General features: G+C 42.4%; 1 protein-coding gene across 2 annotated transcripts in view; it reads left to right on the top strand.

Moving 5' to 3' along the window:
- Positions 1 to 5,479, top strand: part of PIP5K1B (phosphatidylinositol-4-phosphate 5-kinase type 1 beta) — a 113,089-nt gene extending 107,610 nt beyond the window's left edge. For both annotated transcript variants that reach the window (XM_069961874.1, XM_069961875.1), the window contains exon 15: positions 4,801 to 5,479. In XM_069961874.1, coding sequence (XP_069817975.1) covers positions 4,801 to 4,803 — 3 coding nt within the window. In that variant the 3' untranslated portion in view covers positions 4,804 to 5,479. The remainder of the gene's footprint in view (positions 1 to 4,800) is intronic.
- The last annotated feature ends 10,818 nt before the right edge of the window (positions 5,480 to 16,297 follow it).

Below are 16,297 nucleotides of genomic sequence, written 5' to 3'. Positions count from 1 at the left end.
TTGTTGAACGACTGTTTACACGGAATGTTCTGCGAATTTTTTTGCGAACAACGATTTTGGAACATGTTGTAAGATTAAAATGAACGATTTCTCGTTCGTCGTTTGATCGTTCGCAGCGTTTACACGTACGATTATCGTTCGAATTCGATAGTTATCGTGCGATTTCGCACGATAATCGTTCCGTGTAAATGCAGCATTACATGTGACAAATAAGCAAAAATACAAGAAATTGGTGCAAACACTTTTTCACAACACTGTCATTTGCCAGTTTAGCTACCAGGCTTATTCTGTCACTTATCACACATGCAGTACAGATTCTTTCTGCCATGGATTTACCGAATCTGCACTAAATCTGCTTCTCCCTGTGCTTGTTACAAGTCTGCTATTTAGAAGGCAAGATGGCATGTGGTGGGTGAAGGGGTTACTGATGCATTGAGTTTGTGAGGTGCTGTGTGAGCAGAAAGGGAAGAAACAGCAACAGGACCACAGCAAGGAAAAGGTTACATTAAAGTGGGGGAGATAACACTGCAGCACTGTTGACATAGAGCAGTATGTACACTGGTATTTGCCTAAGGGACAATTGCCCTGAGCTTTATAAGTATTCAGAGATGAGAGGGAAGCCATGATTCATCTTTGAGGAACTGTGTAGGACATATTCAACTGACTCATCTTACAGTTATACGGCCTAGACTTTCTCAGACTCTCTCTCCCTCTGTCTCTTGTACAGAGCACATGCCATACCTCCCCCATACTTCCTGTAATGTGTCCTGATCTAACTATTACTAGAGCTATTTCCCCTGACAGACAGTAGATACAAAATTGCAGAGAAACCTAGTGACCATGACTTTAGAGCTGTTTTCTGGAGTTCAGAAATGAGTTATAGATATGGTATGAATCACGCTAGCTGTCAAATAGAGGAAAACTGCTTGAAAGAAATGTACCCTTTAAGAATTGGATGTGTGGAGCTACTTTTCACTCTGGCTGAGAGATAGATGGCCCTTAGTTACATATTATAGTATTTAAAAATGGGTTTTAAAAGCCAAGCAAGTACTAAAATGGACCCACACTACAGTTTATATTACACTGTCCACTCTAGATAATGCAGGGTTTGGTTTTTGTTGTTATCTTTTTCTTTTTTTATAAAGACACCGGATTTCACAAAAATCATCTTTATATGCTTAATTAACATTTCAGAAGGAAAGGTCCAATAATGCATCCCATACAATGCATTGTGTAGACATAACTGCATACACTTTGTAAGAAATGAATTAACAACTAATAAGTAGTTATTGGGCTGACTTTAGCGTAGAACAGAGAAATAAGCAATTTCCATTTGAAATTGTTTTCTGTACTTGCTCTGGGGCATTGAAGGAAGAAATCACAATTGTGCTCCTCTCCCTGGTATATGTTTTGCATGTTCTCTACACAATGTCACATGCTCTTTTTTCCCTTGGCAGTCACTGATTAAACACCCACTGATGCTGAAACCCAGCATGTAGTTGTATTAGTGGGAGTCTATAAAATGGAACAAATGTGTTTGTGTGTGTGTGTGTCTTTTAAGTTACAGGAGTAGATTAAAGGCCTGAAGGCAAACTGTTTTATGCTCCAGATAAGTCTGTTGACCCGCAATAATACAAGCTGCATGGCTGGGATGGAAATAGTTGCTTTGGATTGCTTCTGGAGATTTGAGGGTTTGTTAATCTTCTAGCTACTAAAACATAGTCCTGATGCAAGGAAGACAGTCTTTTTTGTTGTATTTTCAGACTGTCACCATTTTGAGTAAAAAAAAAAAAAAAAGTCTGTAAATTTGGCCATAATTTGGCCTCAAAAATACAGCAGAAAAAAGACATTGTGTGAATATAAACAGAAAGTGTATTGCTGTGGATCAATAGTCACCAATATTTTTAGTAGTTTGCAGCTACACCAGTACTTTATATTGGCAGTATTGCCACAGTAAGTTTGGCTCCAATGCACAACTAAACTGGTTACCTATTGATAACTAGTGTTTTAGGTGTGTTTTAAACTCAGGTACGTGTAATATACACACTTTGGGGGAGATTTATCAAACATGGTGTAAAGTGAAACTGTCTCAGTTGCCCCTAGCAACCAATCAGATTCCACTTTTCATTCCTCACTCTTTGGAAAATGAAAGGTGGAATCTGATTGGTTGCTAGGGGCAACTAAGACAATTCTACTTTACACCATGTTTGATAAATCTCCCCCCTATGTTTTAATTTGGAGTCAATAAAAGTTTTATATCTGAGGAGATACTGTTGGAGTGTTAGAGATCCCTCTGGGCCTTTTAGTGAGGTGTATTTACATACTAACCACTCCATATGGATCGTTTTGGCTGGTTTGATGCCACATCTAATAATGGGCATACATTTTATTTACAATGTGTGCACAGACAGCATCTTCTTACTATATACAGTGACATTACTATTAGAGATGAGCGAACCCCGAGCATGCTCAAGTCGATCTGAACCCCAACTTTCATAATTTGATTAGCGGTGGCTGCTGAACTTGGATAAAGCCCTAAGGCTATGTGGAAAACATGGATATAGTCATTGGCTGTATCCATGTTTTCCAGACAACCTTTATCCAAGTTCTGCAGCCCCAGCTAATCAAATACCGAACGTTCGGGTTCGGATCGACTCGAACCCGAACCCGGTTCGCTCATCTCTAATTACTATATACCAAACATAACTTTATATACATGTTTATTGTTATAGATGTCTGCAGCACATAGTTCTTCTAGAATACACAGGTCTCTTCTAGCACAGTAGATTGTAAGCCATCACAGACAGACTCCTCTATGCCCATGTACCAGTCTGCCATTCACCTTATTCATGTAACGTGTTTTGATGTTGTAATGTTTCTGTTTCATATCCCCTATGACTTGTATAGCGCTCTGGAAGGAAGGGAGCTTTAAAAAAAAAATAATAATATTAATAACACAGGGATTGGGAACCTTCGGCCTTCAGCTGTTGCAGAACTACAGTTCGCTGTCCAGGCATAATGGGAATTGTAGTTTTCCAACAGCTGGAGGGCTGGAGGTTCCCCATCCCTGTTCTAACAGAAGGAATGATGTATTTTACACCCATTTGTCTGAAATTTGATAAAGGAGTTTTACCTGTTCAGTAGCTTTGCAGCAATCTTACTAGGTGCTCTTTAGTACCCTAGTTAAACAGTGGCTCTGGAACGCAGCAATAATTGAATTTTCTGTGTTCACCCATTATATATTGTAATAGATTGTTTTAGGCTATGTTCACACACAGTATTTTTGGTCAGTATTTTGCAACCAAAACCAGTAGTGGACTAAAACACTGAAAGGTTATTTTCACACACTGTTAAAATTTAGTGGATGGACGTCATTTAATCGCAAATAATTGCTGTTATTTTAAAGCAACGGCCATTATTTACCATTAAATGGCGGCCATTCGCTCAATTCAATCCACTAAAAATAACAGCAGAATTTAGCTTTAATTTAAAGTATCACTGTCTCTTTGCAAAACCTTTGATATGTCATAGAAACTTGTCAAAAGTTTTGGTTGTTCTGGGTCTGTGTTCAGACCTGTACCAATCAAGAGAATGAGTGGGGAGAGGACCACACGGCTTTTCCCGTTCTGTGTAAGAAAACAAGGGATGCGCTCTATAGACTTACATTATAAGCATGTCTCTTTTTTTTTAACACAGAGCGCGGCAGCATTCTCCTAATCGGTACAAATCTGAACACTCGACCCAGACCGATCAAAACGTTTGAAATGTTTCTATGACATGACAAAGGTTTTGCGAAATGACAGGTACACTTTAAGGCTATGTTCACACTATGTAAAAACAATGATCATATTTCATAACAACAGCCTATGTGCACACAACAGCAGTTGTTAAGAACATAACGGCCATTGTTTCTAAAATACGGCTGTTCTTTTCACATAGTGTGAACATAGCCTTAAGGTTTTCATTATTTAGAGAACTAATCAGATAAATTACTCCTGATATGTTAGAAATCTCGGCCTGATCAGACTGATTACTGGGACTAAACTCAGGCTTTTGTTATGCAACAGCTTCAATGACAACTATTGTCCAACAATGTATGTGACATTTGTGCAACTTAAGCACAACTTGTTTCCCTTCAGTGTCTCTTTTGTTGATATACTGTAGGCTATGTCACACGTAGTATTTCTCTCAGTCTTTTGGTCAGCATTTTTCAACCAGACTGGTCACACAGGCACAACTGGTAGAGAATACACTTTTTCTGTGCCAATCTTTAAAAAATCCCCTGGTGAGGCAGTGGCTCGCAGGAGTTATGTAGAGAAGAATGTCTGTACATAATCCTGTGCACACTGGAGCCTCGCCGTGGACACACAGTGAAAATTTCAGTGGCATTTTTCCAGTACAAATTAGTTAAATGTGGCCTCTGTATGCATGCACCGTTTGTACCCCTCCTTGTCTCTGTGAAGTGAGTGGTGCAGAGGGCCGACATGCAAATAAAATGTTTGCAAAACAAGCATTTGGGAATAGATTTATTTGCATCTACACCACATCATTAATGTCCCCCTCAGTGTGCACTTCGGTGGGGGTCTTCGCACCATCGATAAAAACATTTTCTCTGTCACTATGACATCTGCAGGTCACGTTTTTATAAAACTTTTTATAAGGATGGTGATGGATGGTTCTCTAACTAAAGTGTCAGGACCTCTTTGTTTTGCAAATCAAAACCAAGGGCGACTACTGTGTATGTGATCACATATCACAAAGTTATCAAATACCTAATGTTCTTTGTTTTCTCATTTACAGTAAAAAGACACATGGAAACCTTCTTGTGAAAGCCGGCGTGCTGAAAACGCAGTTTACTGAGCGTGTCTTATGTGAGGAGGAGATTTACTGACATTTGGATGAGTGCAGTTATGTCATCTGCCTTGATCTGACAAACTTTGCTGGTGGAATGGGGGAGAACAATAAGTTGCACTTTGCAAATGGAACTGTGAAGAACTCTTATCAAGCATTAAAGTTTTGCTTACATTGCTGCAAACCACTTGGGGTGATCGTTACCCAGAACTCACATGGTGTTTCTCTGCATGTTTTCCGATGTGAATGGCATGACACATGACCTGTTGACCTTCTAAAACTCCATGCAAAAGATCATAAATGCAAAGTAAATGAAGTAGTTTTTTCTTCCTCCTGAAATCTAGACTAAGGGTCTGTCTTTTTGGGTTGCAGTATAATTTCATGCAGCTTCTGCGTACTCATACTTCTTGACGATCAGCTTCAATACAGATGTTTTCAATATGTTTACTAGAGACATTGAGGAATATGTGCTGTTTATAACTAAGCCTTATGTTGTGTACATACCGTCTTTGAAACATTGTGATCTAGTTTATTGCTTGTAAATGACAAATTCTATAATTTATTTAGAGAAAATTAACTGTAAACTATAGTTTTATGGATGAAAGAAATAAATATTTTGTTCTCAGTACTCTTGTTTCTGTCTTTTTTTCCTTTTAATAAAATTATATATATACAGTGATGCCTTGGATTACGAGTATTACTTGTTCCGGGACTGTGCTTGTAATCCAAATCACTCTCCAATAAAAAAAAACAACTCTTTTTTTAATTTTTATTCTGAATACAGAAACAGCTGAATATGTTATATTACTGTTACTGTACTGTTATATTAAGTTACTGTACAGTATAGCAATCAGCATGTGGAGTATAATGTATAGTAAGTGCATAAACCTGGAAAAAATACAGGATGGAGCTGCAGATCCCCACAATGCAAAAATGTAGTACAACAAGCTAGAATAAGAGAAGCAGGGCTGCTGTAAGAGTTCTGTTTGGTCATATGACAACAATGGGGAAAGGGATATGTGTTAAGCATGAACCAATCAGGAAGTGAGAATCACAGAGCTGTGCAGGAGGACAGTGACAGAAACTTTTCTATACAGCAGTATGAATGGCTGAGTGTAAGTGCAGGCACATTATAGCAGCAATGTGTATACCTGAGTGTGAGTGCAGGCACATTATAGCAGCAGTGTGTACAGCTGAGTGTGAGTGCAGGCATATTATAGCAGTAATGGAGAGGATGGGAAACAAGGGCTGACTGAGACTGCAGGGAGCATGAAGGAATGAGTAGAGCATATGTGGACACATACATGGCAGAACTCTGTCCAGGGAGAGAGGGTTTACAGCTTTGAAGAGATTACCTCCACAGTCCTGTCCCCTGTTGTAAGCACCAGCCTGTGGATCTGCTATGATTTGGAAGGTGAGGGAGACTTCCTGGGTCAGAGTACAGGGCAGTAGACCACTCTATGCAGACCCTGCCCCTCCCCCACTCCCCCTCCCACCCAGCAGTGAGCTCCTAAACCAAAGCAAATGCTCTTAAACTAAGTTACAATTTTAAAAAACTGTGAGCTCTTCTTGCAAAATGCTCTCAATCTAAGTTACTCTTAAACCAAGGTACCACTGTGTATATATATATTCTGTATATATATATATATATATATATATATATATATATATATATATATATATACAGTGGTGCCTTGGATTACGAGCATAATTTGTTCCGGGACCGCGCTTGTAATCCAAATCCACTCTCAAACCAAAGCAAATTTTCCCATAAGAAATCATAGAAATGCAGACATTTAGTTCCACATCCTCGAAAATTATGATTATTCTGAATAACATGTAAAACAATTAAAACAAACATTCAGAAACAGCAGAATATGTGATATTATAAGTTACTGTACAGTAATGGAAAGGATGGGAAACACAAGGGCTGACAGAGACTGCAGGGAGCATAAAGGAATGAGCAGGGCAGATGTGGGCACATACATGCAGTGCTCTCTGTCCGGGGAGAGAGGGGTTACAGCTATGAAGAGATTCCCCCCACAGTCCTGTCCCCTGATGTAAGCCCCAGTCTGAAGTGGATCTGCTATAATTTGGAAGGTGAGGAAGACTTCCTGGGTCAGAGTACAGGGCTGTAGACCCCGCTATGCAGGCCATGTCCCTCCTCTACTTGCGCTCCCACCCCGTACAGGAAGCTCAGTTTTTTGTATGCTCAGTGGCAACACATTTTACCACCACTGCAGCTGTTTTAGGGGTTACCACCCACAGTAATGTTGAAGTAATGTGGGCCCTGCTAGGTCCTATCAGTATTATATTTTATGTACCTTGAGACCCATAATAACACATGATTGCGACCAGGTGCTTTAAACAGACACTGTTGTTACAAATAAACAATTTTAAATCAGGAAGGGAGGTGATAGGTTAGGACTTGCTGCTTGTGATGATAGAGTGAGACCTGTCAGGAATTATATTTTTGCACATACACAGTATCACAACAATAACCCCTATTCACTTCAATGTGATGGCTGTAATATAAGACAATACTCTCTAGTGGCATCTTGTGGCCAAAAATAGTGCAGCTGTGTAAAGGAGGTTTGGGAAAACCTACCACAATATACCTTCAGTGCTGACTGAACTAAAGGAGAACCTAGCAGGGAACCGTCAGGGTAGACACCCTAAAATGCCCCTGCCCCAAGCTACCCCTTATGCCAGACTCTACACTCACTCTTTTGCTCCCTACACAGTTTGTCTAATAGAACTCATAAAGGGAGATAAATAATGCTGTAGACAGGAGTCGCACTAAACCCACAGTGGGATATCCCAAGGGCCCAAGTATTAGCCATACGCTGTATGCTACTAAGGACTATCACACTGCTGACATGTACTTGGGCCTTTGGAATATCACACCCGAGTTTTGCAGGATCTTTATCTCCCCTGATGAGCCCTATTGGATGAAAGATATAGGGTGCAATACAAGGGTGAGTAGGGTCTGGGATAGGGGGTAGCAGGGGGCGCCCTTTTGAGGGCTTCTACCCCAACAGTTCCCTGAGACAGCAGGGATAGACTGGTGTACCTACGTTAAAGTGTACCTGTCGTTACAACTTTTAAAATCTAAATCAACAGTAGATGTAAAATAAAGCAAGTTTGCAACATACATTCTTTATTTCTTTGTTGCTGTCATGCTGTAAAACAAAGCTAAACTGACCAGAAATCCAGGTCCAGTCTCCTGAAGGCTGATTTTCTGACTTCTGCTGGTTGAAAAAAACAGACTAAACACAAGAATTCCGGCCAGTACAGAGAGTCACGGCTCAATGTGTCCATCAATCACATGACTGCCTTCTCTCTGTGAGCGCTCAGATGTCCTAGGATACACAGGACTTCCTGTTTTCTGTTTCCTATTTTTTGAGAAAAAAAGAGTCAGAAAACAGGAAGTGCCGTGTTTTCCATGATAACAAAAAAAAAAAATAATAATAATAAATGAAAATTGCAAACCTGCTTTATATCCCATCTACTGTTGATTTAGATTTTGAAAGTTATAATGACACTTTAAAGGAACCTAGGGATTGACACTCCCGCCTACTGCAGGATACATGTCTACACCTCCCATACGGGGCCTGAACTAAGAAAAAGACGTCTCCTCACCAACGGATATCTGAGGTGGTAAGATTGCCTATCCTATTGTTTAAACTAGGGCATGTGCAATATTAGATGGAGGTATAGAAGTTTTGTAGGTTCTAGCACTCCAAGATGGGAAAGTTAAAAGCTTAAACCTTTATTACATATTCCAGCTAAAAATCCTTGCTGCTCTGCATGACCATCGCGTGCAGAGCAGTAAGGGATTTAACCGGAAGATGCAATAAAGATTTAAACTTTTAACTAATCTTTGACTGCTGGAACCTACAAAACACAGCAATCACTGAGCTCAGGGAGATCAGCGACAAAAAATCCAATGTAGTACTCACTCAAGAGTCTCCACTGTGCTGGAACCTATACTATTTCTATTTTGTTTTGGACTTATGGTTGGCTGCCGCCGGATCCGTGCACCCTCCCACAATAGACTGTAACCCTAAAGTACTTACAAGGTGACCTGGCTGTCACTTTCTTTACTTTGCTGGTTTGTTAGATAGAGATATTTCTGCTTCTGGCCATTTGGATTTTTTGTAGTTTCACTTTGGCACTAGCTAGTGCTGTGGAGGGTGCACTATTTCTGTGTTTTAATTGTGTGAATTGTCGATTAAAGGATATATATATATAATTTTTTTTTATTTTTTTTTTAAATACCGTTCTAAGCCGGTCGGCTGTTTGTTTTTCTGTGCATATGTGTCTTAGTACCCCATAATGACTCAGTGAAAACAGAAGGTTTGGAAGCTATGCTGATTTATTGAGAAGACAAAAAGTAAACTACTGCATTAAAATACTATTTAGACCCTTTACTCAGTACTTGTAGCACCTTTGGCAGTGATTCCAGCCTTCAGGCTTCACAAGTGTGATGCCATAAGGTTTGCAGACTGGTTATCCAGTGCTACAAAAAATGGCCACTTTTGCACAACTCTTTTCTCCAGATTGGGTGGGGTTTGAAATTCGGTTCCATTGAAGTGAATGGAGCTTAATTGCAAACCTCACCTGAACTGGAGACAAGAGTGGGGCATACGTGGCCATGTTTTTGTAGCACAGGATAACCCTCTTAAGCTCTGTCAGGTTGGATGAGGACCATCAGTGGGCAGCCATTTTTACGTCTCTCCACAAATGTTCTATTGGCTACAACCCAGGTCTCTGGCTATGACATTCTCAGAGTTGTCCCCAAGCCACTCCAATTTTTATCTTGGCTATGGGCTTTGGGTTGGGTTATCATCTTATGAGAAGCTAAGCCTTGAGCCCAGTCTGAGTTCTAGAGCACTCTAGATCAGGTTTTTAGAGAAATATCTCTGTACTATGTTCGATTTAGTTTTCCCTCAACCTTGACCAATCTCTCTGTTCCAGACAGTAAAAAAAACATCCCAACAGCATCATGCTGCCACCACGATGCTTTATTGTAGGGATGGTATTGGGCAGTTTGGGTTTCCTTCAGACATAATGCTTAGAATTGAGGCCAAGAAGTTCAATATTGTTCCACCAGACTACAGAACTTTGTATTTCACACTTTCCTTTAGTAGCTTTTTTGAAAACTCCAGGTGGGCTTTCGTGTGATCAAAAGGAGACTTATTTTTAGTCACTCTGCCATAAACCTAAGATTGATGGAGTTCTGCAGTGATGGTTGACATGAAAGTTTCTCGCATCTGAACACAGGATCTTTGGAGTTCATCCAGAGCAGCCATTGGATTCTTGCCCACCTCTCTTACCAAGGCCCTTCTCCCCAATGACTTAGGGCCCTATTACATGGAGCGATAATCGGCCGAAATGGGACGATTATTGCTCCGTGCAATAGAGAAAACGATCAGCCGAAGAAATGATTATCAGCTGATTATCACTATTACACATAGCGATGCACGGCAAATGGCTGACGATTGTCCAAACGCTGCTGCTACCGCCAGGATCGGGAAGCTGTGGAGCACAGGAAAGAAGAGCGGAGTGGGGAGAAGTAAGGTATAAGGTGTTTGGGCAAGGGCTGCATGGACATCGCTAATGATGTCCATGCAGTCCTTACTGCCCGAATTATCGGGCCGTCTAATAGGTCCAGTAAATGAGCACCAATCTAGCAGATCAGCGCTTGTTTACTAAAATGACTGGGCTGTAGTAAGCCTGTGTAATAGCACCCTTAGTTTGGTAGTGTGGCCACCTTTAGGAGGAGGTGGTGTGGCCAACTGTAGGAGGCGGTGGTGTGGCCAGCTTTTGGAGGAGCCCTGGTTGTTCAAAACTTCCATTTAAAAATTATGGAGGTCACGTGTCTCTTTGTAACCTCGTCCAGTTCTGCGACTCCACACAATCCTGTCTCTGACAGTTTTTTCCCCTTCGTGGCTTGGTTTTTGCTTTAATATGCATTATCAGTTGTTACATGGTTAACTATGTACACTGTTCCACAGATTCCCTGGTGTCATGGTACAGAAGACTTTTCACCTCCAGAGAGTGAGACTATGCCCCCTTGTCTGAAACATCTTTTCCCCATTTTTCTTATGGGGCCATTTGTATATTTAAATGATTTAAACATATATCCCCTTAAATGTTTCCTTTTGAATGTTGGTGGTGCTTTCACAATCATGGTAGCATTGGACGGACTCTACAACCCACACAAGTGGCTCAGGTAGTGCAGCTCATCTAGGATGCACATCAATATGAGCTGTGGCAAGAAGGTTTGCTGTGTCTGCCAGAGTCTGGAAGCACTACCAGGCAAGAGGCCAGTACACCAGGAGACGTGGAGGAGGCCGTAGGAAGGCAACAACCCAGCAGCAGGACTGCTTCCTCCGCCTTTGTGCAAGGAGGAACAGGAGGAGCACTGCCAGAGCCCAGCAGGCCACAAATGTGCATGTGTCTGCACAAATGGTTAGAAGCCAACTCCATGAGGATGGTATAAGGGCCCAACATCCACAGATGGAGGTTGTGCTCACATCCCAACAACATGCTGGATGCTTGCCATTTGCTAGAGAACACTAGGATTGGCAAATTCGCCACTGGTGCCCTGTGCTCTTCACAGATGAAAGCGGGCTAACACTGAGCACATGTGAAGTCTGGAGAACCTGTGTACGGCGATCTGCTGTCTGCAATATCCTTCAGCATGACCAGTTTGGCAGTGGGTCAGTAATGGTGTGGGGTGGCATTTCTTTGAAGGGCCGCACAGCCCTCTATGTGCTCGCCAGAGGTAGCCTGACTGCCATTAGGTATTGAGATGAGATCCTCAGACCCCTTGTGAGACCATATGTTGGTGCGGCTGGACCTGAAGATATGGACTGACCCGTGCGTTCCCCAGACCTGAATCTGATTAAGCACACCTAGGACAGCACACCTCCATCCACCAATGTCACGTTGCAGCACAGACTGTCCAGGTCTAGGAGGAGATCCCTCAGGAGACCATCCACAACCTCATCAGGAGCATGGCCAGGCATTATAGGGAGGTCACACAGGCACTTGGAGGCCACACACAACACTCAGCCTCATTTTTACTTGTTTTAAGGACATTACATCAAAGTTGGATCAGCCTGGAGTGTGTTTTTCCACTTTAATTTTGTGTGTGACTCCAAATCCAGGCCTCCATTGGTTAATAGATTTGATTTCCATTGATGATTTTTGTGTGATTTTGTTGTCAGCACATTAAACTTTGTACAGAACAAAATATTCAATGAGAATATTTCATTCATTCAGATCTAGGATGTGTTATTTGAGTGTTCCCTTTATTTTTTGAGCAGTGTATAAAGTACCGTCCCCATTGCAGCCCACCATCTTATTAGCATAATAATAATTTAACAAAACGGTGCAGCAGAGTTGCATTATAAAAGTAGTTTATTGGAGGGAAAATCTTTTCAAAAAGGATTCTGTGGTAAACTACATGAGTAGTTCAAAGGTAAGGCCACAGGGTGGCACTATAGGCTTGCAGACATGAGCCAGAATCTCACTATTGCTGTATAGCATAATAATTGATATCTTAGCAGCACTGAGGTGTTATTTGCGTATGGTCCTACTAGTTAAATCTAGATAAGTTAATTGTAGGGATGGTCCGAACCCTCAGAGGTTCGGGTTCGTATGAACCCGAACGCTCGGTATCAGATTCCCGCTGTCTGCCCGCTCCGTGGAGCGGGTGGATACAGCGGGAGGACCTCCTGGAAAACTGGGATACAGCCTATGGCTATGGCTGTATCCCAGTTTTCCAGGCGGTCCTCCCGCTGGATCCGCCCGCTCCACGGAGCGGGCAGACAGCGGGAATCATTAACGAGAGTTCGGGTTCGTACAAACCCGAACTGAACTCGGTTCAGACCATCCCTAGTTAATTGGTTGCATAATAAAGGTTTTAATCAGTTTTAATCAGTTTTAATCAGTAAAAAAAATGGAGGTTGGGCTGTGCGGGTGCCCCCTTTGGCGTGATTATAATATTATGGTCAGTTATATGTCTTTAGGTGGCGTAATAAAACGTTTATATAAGATATCTATATATGGATCAGGGACATGTCTTTTAGTGGATGCAGTCAGGCAGTAAATTCTTTGAGGAGATGTGCCACACTGATTTTTGAAGACAGTGTTAACAGTATGCGCCAAATGCTTCACAGCCTGCTGGCGCTATGGTGGGAAGGCATAACCTGGGCGCACAAGTGAGAAATGCTGCCAAGCAGTGAAGGTTTTACACTTGCGCTGCTTATCTCTGACAATGATGGGGATGTGTAAGGTCTGGCACAAGGAGAGGAGTGATGTGGATGAGATTACCAATGCTTCTGCACATCATGTAATGCCCCCAGACCACCTAAAGATGTAATTTACATATTGATTGGACAAATCACCAATAACCCATTGGTTATTTGCTGATGTGCAGATGCAGTGTTCATATATCCCCCTTCCCCCAGAATGTTGTCTATATACACACTGTAAACCCCTGTACTCTGCAGGGCCATTTATTAAGACTGTGCCTGGCTTACATCCAGAATAATCTGTGCCTTTTTGCTGACCTACACTCATGTTGTCTGATAGGCAGGGACGAAAAGTGGCCTCATCTTGCGCTTGATTCATCATGATTTACACCTGCTAGCTGCTGTATATCATGGAGAAAATCTGCCTCTTCCTGAGATTTACTGAATTTACTGAGAAGTGTGCACCTCTCAGAAAATCTGCCGTGGGGGCAGGGATTTATGTTATACCAGCATACTAATATGCAAACCAATTAGGGATGGTCCGTAACCTGCCGAGGTTCGGGTTCGTATGAACCCCAACGCTCGGCATCAGATACCCGCTGTCTGCCCGCTCTGTGCAGCGGGTGGATACAGTGGGAGGACCGCCTGGAAAACTGGGATACAGCCTATGGTTATGGCTGTATCCCAGTTTTCCAGGCGGTCCTCCCGCTGTATACACCCTCTTCACAGAGCGGGCAGACAGCAGGAATAATTTCCGAGGGTTCGGGTTCGGAAGAACCCGACCCGAACCAGGTTCGGACCATCCCTAAAACCAATGGAACATGCAATTTTTTTTTCTAACAGGAACCCTAAGAAAAAAACTCTGTGTAATAGGGTACTTTAGTTTAGTAGGATACTACTGATATCTATGCAGGGAGTTTAGTGCAGGATTATGCTACCATGCTGTGTGCATTTGGTCTCGTCCTATACTATCATCTCTATTGGAAAGAATGGAAAGTCTTTAGAGGAACAAAATGGTGGAACATGGTAGATGTGTCTATACTGTAGCCTCCAGTGTCTCTCATGCTAATGTTGTCACGAACTAAGGCAGGGTTCACACTAGTGTTTTTCTTATTTGCTAACAGATCTGTCCATGTTAATTGAACGGATAAGTATAAACTGATGAGCAGACTGATGCAAACCGATGAGCAAAATATTCATTATTTTTAAATGGTCCGTTTGCATTTTGGCTTTAAAAAACTGACTTTACTTCAGCCAGCATCCGTTTGTACATTAGTTTATTTTTCTTCTTTGGTTTCTCACTTCTTCTGCGCATACTCAGTGAAAAAACTGATGAAAACTGGTAACTTACAAACAGATGTAACGGAATTACTGTCCATTTAAATCCGTTCTCATTGACTATAATGTTTCAAAGAAAACAGAAGTGCACTTTCTGTTCATATTCAGTTTTTTCGAACGGAGGGGAAAAAGATGGTGATCCCCGGCCGCCATCGTGGGACAATGACGACGTCTTTGGGAGGCCGGCAGAACCGCTCCAGCCGTCCCTCATGCCGGCCCCCCTTTGCCGCGTCATCAGCTGCTCAGCCGCGATTGGCTGAGCACAGTTATGTCCCAAGATGGCAGATGTTTTGCGCCGCACTACCCCTTTAATGCTATGGGGCAGAACATGGGAGGGGGGGGGGATTAATACCATGGGGCAGAACATGGGAGGGGGGATTAATACTGTGGGGCAGAACATGGGAGGGGGATTGTTACTATAGGGCAGAACATGGGGGGGATTATTACTATGGGGCAGAACATGGGAGGGAGGGATTGTTACTATGGGGCAGAACATGGGAGGGGGGGATTGTTACTATGGGGACAGCACAGGGGTGATTATTACCATGGGGACTGTAAAGGGGTGATTATTACTAGGGGGACTGTACAGGGGGCATTATTACTGTGGGGACTGTACAGGGTGGATTACTACCAAGGGGACAAAGCACAGGGGGGGGGGGTTAATATGGGTACAGAGCACAGGGGGAATTATTACTATATGGGGGCACAGCAGGGGATTCTACATACAGGGGGCAACCCACATAGCTACGGACTTTACTGCACATGACACAAAATGTGGAAGTTGTAAAAGTGCGGAGCCTAAAATGTTTGGCAGGTTCAGAAGAGATGAATTGTAGCTGGAAGAAGTCATCATGGTGGTCTGGGTCAGAAGAAGACAAAAAGGAAAATGGCGCCTTAGATCAAAGAAGATGTCACCTGTGAGCCACTGAATGAGTTTTTTGTGTGTGTGTGTGTGGGGGGGGGCGCTTTAAGCAAGATTCGCCCTGTAGTCAAAATCACCTAGAAACGGCCCTGTGAACAGAACAGGTTTTACTGGCCAGTGGCAGTGGCGTAGCTACAATGAAGGCAGGGAAGGCGACTGCTATGGGGGGGGCCCGAGGAAGCCTGCCCTGCCTTCATTGTAGGTACCCAGCTCCCCCACAGGTCCAGAGAGGAAGAGGGACCCCCACTGCACTGTTCAGCCCCCTCACTGGGTGAGCGGGCTGAACAGAGGAGCAGGACCTGCCAGACGGCACAGGAGAGGGATGAAGGACCTTTGGGTCACATGACCCAAAGGTCCTCAATACTTCTATGTGAAGATCAGCCCGGACTACAGGAGGAGGAGGGGGAAGCCTGGGAGCTGTAAGTGCTGTGTATGTGTGTCAGTGAGTGTATATATGTGTCTGTGGGTATATATGTATATGTCAGTGTGTGTATATATGTATCTGTGTATATATTTATATGTCAGTATGTGTATGTATCTGTGGCTATATATATGTGTTTGTGTATGTCAGCAATGTCTGTAGCACTGGTGTATATGTGTGTATATGTAAGTAATGTCTGTAGCACTGGTGTATATGTAAGTAATGTCTGTAGCACTGGTGTATATGTGTGTATATGTAAGTAATGTCTGTAACACTGGTGTATATGTGTGTATATGTAAGTAATGTCTGTAACACTGGTGTATATGTGTGTATATGTAAGTAATGTCTGTAGCACTGGTGTATATGTGTGTGTGTATGTCAGTAGTGTCTCAAGTGATTGACAGGTTTGCTCCCAAAGATGTTCTGCAGCAGCTTCTATTAATGTTGGGCTCTAATAAAAGAACCCACCACTAATATCTGCTGCATTTTCTTTTATTT

The sequence above is a fragment of the Dendropsophus ebraccatus genome, chromosome 3, assembly GCF_027789765.1.
Source record: "Dendropsophus ebraccatus isolate aDenEbr1 chromosome 3, aDenEbr1.pat, whole genome shotgun sequence".
Taxonomy (NCBI): Eukaryota; Metazoa; Chordata; class Amphibia; order Anura; family Hylidae; genus Dendropsophus; species Dendropsophus ebraccatus.
This window is presented reverse-complemented; position numbering and strand designations above follow the sequence as displayed.